This window comes from Aristolochia californica, unplaced genomic scaffold, assembly GCF_029961685.1.
Source record: "Aristolochia californica isolate CCGP_79_NKW_82.1479 unplaced genomic scaffold, dmAriCali1.0.hap1 SCAF_9, whole genome shotgun sequence".
Lineage (NCBI taxonomy): Eukaryota > Viridiplantae > Streptophyta > Magnoliopsida > Piperales > Aristolochiaceae > Aristolochia > Aristolochia californica.
The window spans coordinates 37,960,280-37,966,353 of NW_027182290.1; the positions used below are offsets into that span (position 1 = coordinate 37,960,280).

General features: G+C 35.4%; 1 protein-coding gene across 4 annotated transcripts; it reads left to right on the top strand.

Moving 5' to 3' along the window:
* Positions 1-1,087: 1,087 nt before the first annotated feature.
* On the top strand, positions 1,088-5,093 carry LOC137941853 (uncharacterized). 4 transcript variants are annotated; one of them, XM_068787454.1, is made up of 8 exons: positions 1,088-1,339; positions 2,087-2,223; positions 2,329-2,654; positions 2,833-2,918; positions 3,075-3,221; positions 3,748-3,850; positions 4,529-4,641; positions 4,737-5,093. In XM_068787454.1, exons 3-8 carry the CDS (start codon positions 2,417-2,419, stop codon positions 4,827-4,829), a joined length of 780 nt encoding a protein of 259 aa, XP_068643555.1. In that variant the 5' UTR covers positions 1,088-1,339; positions 2,087-2,223; positions 2,329-2,416; the 3' UTR covers positions 4,830-5,093. The 4 variants fall into 4 exon arrangements, with proteins under 4 accessions (XP_068643555.1, XP_068643552.1, XP_068643556.1 ...); XM_068787453.1 differs by lacking the exon at positions 2,087-2,223 and having other exon boundaries at positions 1,102-1,145; positions 1,233-1,339; XM_068787451.1 differs by lacking the exon at positions 2,087-2,223.
* Positions 5,094-6,074: the final 981 nt, after the last annotated feature.

A 6,074-nucleotide genomic window follows, 5' to 3' on the forward strand; every position in this document is an offset into this window, starting at 1 on the left:
AAACCAAGAAAAAAATTATTTTATAAATCATGCTACAAGGTTGGTCTCGTGACTTCTCCCCTGCTTGTTATTTATCTTTATTTATCTATTTTTCTTTTCTTTTTCTTATGTATTTTTAGTGCGATATTCCAATGGATTGATACATTTCCCCCTTACATATACACACACACACGTAATAAAAAAGAAAAATCGATCGAACATTAATACATGAGATGTATGAGATAATACAAAAATAAATTAAATTTTAAATTATTCAATTTAAATTTAGTAGTTAAATTAAAACTAAGGGACCTTGAGCTTTGGCTCAATGAGTCATTGGAGAGTAAGGTGTGTGTGTATAATTAATAATAAAAGGGAATATTTATAGTAATTCATTAAAATATTTTAATTAATTAAATATATCTTTCATATTTTTTTAAAATACCCAACTTCAATTTAGTCAAAGATCATTCGCCACTATGGAGCAGTTAACTCCCTAACTCAGCTGAATATTTCCATCAATATTTGATTGAGTTGGCGAGTTGGTATTTAGTTAATAAAAAAAATTAATAGGTTATTATGACAAAATTCCCTAATAAAAAGTGAACCTTAGGTGATATGAGCTTAGGTTTATATTATTTTTTCTATTTTAAAATCTAAAGTATGTAAAATATTTTAATTACAATATTTACCCTTTTTCATAATACGATTAAAAAAAATAAACTAACCATATTAAACGGAGTCAATTTTGTCAGGAAAATCATTATCGTAAGTTTGTCACAAATACCCTTGAGAGTTGTTTATCATTATGGGTCATTAATACAGCCATTGGAGGATGGACAAGAAACGACAAAACGGAAATCACTATTATACGCCGGGGGTCAACTGTAAAGGTGAAGGCGGGATCTAGCCCGTAGGCAAAGCTCAGTCCAAAGAAAGTAAGAAACTGCAACTGCGATCAACTAGCCACTACGATATACGCGTCATGATCCGTTGACGTGCTCCGCGAGCCACGGATTATGATTACGTTAAAATATATGTGCATTAAAAAACATATAAATCGGTCGGTAAACGGTGCGTGTTTCCGACTCCCACTGTTTCCGTTTTGTCTTCATTGCTTCACCACCATTCCCCTGCATCTCGTTTACAGACCGAGAAGAAATAAAGTAAATAATTAAGGAGAAGATATCTACAGGATAGCCTTATTATGAAATTCTTAGGCGAATTGATTTGGATCCTATCGGTGTTTTCAGATCTTTGCTGCGCATTGTCTTTCCCGTCGAGGTCTCTCGATAATCTGCAGCTGTTGCTACAACAAGGCCAGTGATTGAGTCGTAAGTTTGCGATCAATCGCATTTCGGTAAATCTTTGCCCTTTTCAACTTTGAGTGGAAGTTCCTGATCTCTAGGATGTGTTATCTTTCTCTTATTACCTGTTACACGTTTTTTTTTGTTCGATATCGATTCAGTTCATGGAATTAAATCTTCGGGTCAAGATTCTGCGGACGTGAGATTAGAGCATGCGCGAGGTTTTGATTCTGATGGTTTTGTGTTGTTGGAGCTGTTTGATTTATTGAGATTTATAAATTTAATTCCGAAAACTAAGCGTAGTAAATTGCGAGTCCGTCAGTGTTTTTCTTTCATTTTGCCTGTAAAATGACCGACTGGTGCAGAAAGCGAGTGTCTGGTTTCTTATATTCATATACAGAAGTTTACTCAAATAGTTTCATCGCCATAACTTTTGGTGTTTATGTCATTTTGGTGCAAAAACTAGACTGCTTATCGCAAGAACAAACTCTGAAGAACTAACCCAGGGACAATGCTTCTCTTACTTTCTCGCCTAATTGAACTCCTGTTATTAGTTATTGAAGAAGATTCGACATTAGTAATTAAGAGGCCAAGCGGTCAAAATTCCCTTCATTAGTATTTCAGTTGTTAGGCAGACTACTACTTGAATTTGTCTTGCATTTTGATGGCAGTCTTGCAGGAAAACTGTATTGACTCTATTTTTTGGAACGATTTAGCCTCTCACTTCAATGCTTTTATGATGATTTATTCGTAATTTGAACTATTTTTTTAAGATTTCGTGGCTCTTGCATCCTTGGCAGGCATAAAGGAGATACTTACGTCTTAGTTACTATCACACTGCACACAGTATGCCAATTTTGCGGCATATTTAAAATACACACGATTCAGCGGCTCCAATCCACAATTGATTGCAATGAAAAGAAACAAGACAAGAACAGTTGTGTTGTGGCTAGTTTTTGTGATTCTTTTGCCACTTAGCAGTCATACTCCTGATCATCAGAACTGTTATGCCTAAACATTTTCTGTGTTGTCCATTTTGCAGGATTCTATTTTTGCTTTATAGTGATCAACAGGATACTCCTATACGGTGATGTCTGGTGCAATCACATCCTGATTGGAGCTTTCTCACAATGCAGTTCGTGTCAATCGGTTCTGAAGAAAACCGAGATGATTCAGAAACTGAACCTATTTTGCTTAGGCCCCTCACTTTGCTCAAATCAAGAGAAGCCCAATCTTCAAGTGAAATTCGAGATGCAGAGAGTGATAGCTCTGTGGCTGAGGAGGAGGACTGTCAAAGGCTTGATGTAGATGAACATCACCATCTGGTGGATGACCAATCACAGTGCCGTATTTGTCTTGATACTGGAGGTCCTTACTACATATCAAAATCGGTATTTTAATTTCTCACTGGAATACCAATAACAGGCTGAGATGTAACATTTACTTCCTTGGTAAAACAGTTGTATGTCATACTCTGTACTCTGTACTCTGTAGAAGAACATGTTGTATCTCTGTTTCTGATATGGTTGTAATTTTGAATGTGCAGGTGAAGATTTGATTGCACCCTGCTATTGTAGAGGAACTCAGAAATATGTACACCGGTCATGTCTTGATCATTGGAGATCTACTAAGGTACAAATGATTGTTCTTCACCTTAGCTCCCTATCTGTTTTGCTCTGTTAATAAAGCTTTTAATCTTTAAAAAAAGTATTTATCTAGGAGTTTACTGTTTCAATCGTGATGATAGAACATTTTGTGCATGAAAGCTTATTGACTATCCTCTTTCAGGAAGGTTTTGCTTTTGCCCACTGCACTGAGTGCAAGGCTGTCTTCATTCTACGTGCAAATGTGCCACCAGATCGCTGGTGGTTGAGGTTGAAATTCCAGTTTCTTGTTGTCAGGGACCATGCCTTGATTTTTGTTATTGTTCAATTGGTAAGACATAATTATACATATCATTGGTTTTGTTCATACTATAGGTAATTGGATATCACTAAGTTATGGTTCTTTAACTTTCTGCATGTTAGAGCTGCATGCATGCATCAGGCAAATGCAACATTTTTTATTGCTATAATATCATTTTAACATTTCCTTGCACTCTTTTTCTATGCTTGCTTCATATTTTCCCAGTGGAGCAAGCTGCGGCCATTTGTTTCTGAACTTTTCTATCATTTTATACATGTGTATTTTTTTTAGCCACTGGTTCCCTCTAGGCCAGGAAGATGGCCATTAGTTCTAGCAGGCAGGCCTTCATTTCTAGAATATAATGAGGTCAACTTAGAACCGGTCATATTAGTCGTCAAGTCTGTTTGAGTCGCTCCATATATTTATTACTCTGCATTTAAGATCCACAATTGATAAATTTTACAACAGTGGATATACTTGGAAATGAGAAACCAAAAACTTTATATTGATTGCTTTCTTTATATATAGTTTCAATCAGATCTCCTGTGTCTGGTAGGTTGTGGCATTATTGGGGTTGCTGGTATACAAGTTTTATGGGGAGGAATTACGAGAAATGTTTGAGTATGAAGAGCACCCTTATGGATTTTATTTAATGGCAGGTACTTAATGGAAATATTGCATATTTTTGCATTTAGAAAATAAAGTTGAGTTTACATATTTCCAGTTGCTTTGGGAACCTCGGAAAGTATATAAAGTATATACGAGCACTGTTTATTTGGCACTGGTAAAATTAATGTGCTTTATTCCCTGACTTTTGTCATTGAATTTCCTGTTTTGTTTACATTGATGTTCTAACTAAATGCCATCTGACAGCTGTTGTTGATTTGTGTTTCACCATCTGTTAAGTTCCTATTCTCATACAGTTGCTGTCATACCACTTAGAAAACTTGGGATGGCTGCTTTCTTTATGTAAATTGTACAGGCAATATTGAATTGAGTGGAGTGGCTGATTTAGCTAAACCTAGACCAAGACATCCTTGATAACTACTCTATATTAGATGATAAATGTTGACTCTGACCATTTGTTCCCTCATTACTGCTTTTAGATGCAGATATTCTGGTTTCTATTGCTTTTGAATTTAGTAACCTCTAAAAAACCATGAGATGCTAGTATAAAAAGTTTCATTACTACAATGGAGAAATTTGTGTGGTTTTGGTCTAATGCTGCAGTGATTCTACTGTGATTCGAAATGCTCGTCTGTTGACAATCAGTCTTGCGTGCCATAAAGATTGTATATTTGCTTTATCTTGTTGCTGATTTCCTGTGAACTTTTCAGTAATAGCCGTGATTTTGGTTGGGCTCCTCTATGGATTCTTCATAGCCATAATATGTGGTCAGAGAATCAATGAACGCCACCACCATGTTCTGGCCAAACAAGAGCTGACAAAGGTTCAAACCTCTTGCTTTTTGAACTGAAATCATAGATCACATATTTTCATTTCATTGGAATCTAGAGCAGCTGATGGGGTTATTTACCTCTTCAGGAGTATGTGGTAGAAAATCGTGAAGGGAATAAAGATCCAGCTGAGCTTGATCCAAATCATGTGACAGAGTTAAGGATGTTGGGGCTCTATTAAGCTGAAAACTTACCTTTTGCTTGAGTCCTATGGTTAAGTCTATGTGGAATATTGCACTTTAGCATCATCACTATTGTCGCATAGTTTTTTTTTTTTTTTTTAGTAATATTCTTATCTTTATTATTAATGTTATTATCCTGTCATCGTTGTTCTGCTTCTTCTTCGTCATCCTTGTCTTCTACTTCTTCTGTTTCATTTTTTTTGTCTTGTCCTTGTTCGTCATAGAAAGTTTTATTCTTTCTTGTTCTAGTAACTGATTGATTAATTTCTGATCTGGTTTCTGTGGGGTGTGGCATTTGCTGGGTATGAGTAACCCTCTTGGGACCTATAGGTGCTTGTTTCTGGAGTATGATGCAAAAGCGATGGCAATTTTTGGCATGCATTCTGCATTGTGCTGCACTTCTGTTTTTCTGTACAAATAGTTATAGGATGTTTTTTGCTACTTTTGCCATTATTTAAGTAGCATTTTTGGCTCTTTTGAAGGTTACCAGCTATGATATACGCTCATGTTTAGTGCTTTTTCTTTTTATTCCTTTTCCTTTTTGTTTTTGCTTATAATGTCTTCGCTGTATGAGAGCCTATAATAGTCAAATTGATATCATGTGTTCTTTGCTATTCCTGTTCTGTCCATTGAAGCGAGTTACTGTTGGTGATCTTCTTGTCACTTATGTAAAGTATGTACTCGTGCTAGTAGTTCGGAGTGTCTAGTCTCTGTCTGAATGCACTGCCATGATACCTTCCACCAAATTGATCACGTTTTTTTCCTCAATTTTTCTTTTCAGTTGTTGCGTTTGTTTTCTAAAAAAGTTATGATGTTTTTAATTCATGCTTTTATAATACTAGCATGATCTATGATTAAGAACTTGAGTTTTATTTATTTATTTATATTTTAGGTAGAATACTTGTCAGTTGTTCATATATATGTGTCACGTTCCCATAACTCCATGCTTAAGAAATAACTCATGTCATTTGTTTTCGGAATGTTGATTTACATACACACATGCACTATGCTTTTCCTTGATGAGACTTGAACCTATAATCTGACACTAGAAATCCACTGTGTGGCCATTGACCTACAGGCCGATCAACTAATTTATGTTTTTTTAGTCACATCTTTTCCTACTAAGAACGATTGTCTTAGGGATTTGTAACGTTGTAAAAATCATATCAATTCAGCTTCGCTAATTGTACTATCGAATATTATTTTTGAGCCACTTAACAATTATTTCTTAGCTGATTAAAAAA

Excerpts from the sequence above, each read along its gene's own strand:
- LOC137941853 (XM_068787454.1), top strand. The coding sequence starts at position 2,417 with ATGCAGTTCGTGTCAATCGGTTCTGAAGAAAACCGAGATGATTCAGAA. Across the intron at positions 3,222-3,747 it reads TTTTTGTTATTGTTCAATTG|GTTGTGGCATTATTGGGGTT; the intron begins GTAAGACATAAT and ends TGTGTCTGGTAG. Across the intron at positions 3,851-4,528 it reads TGGATTTTATTTAATGGCAG|TAATAGCCGTGATTTTGGTT; the intron begins GTACTTAATGGA and ends TGAACTTTTCAG.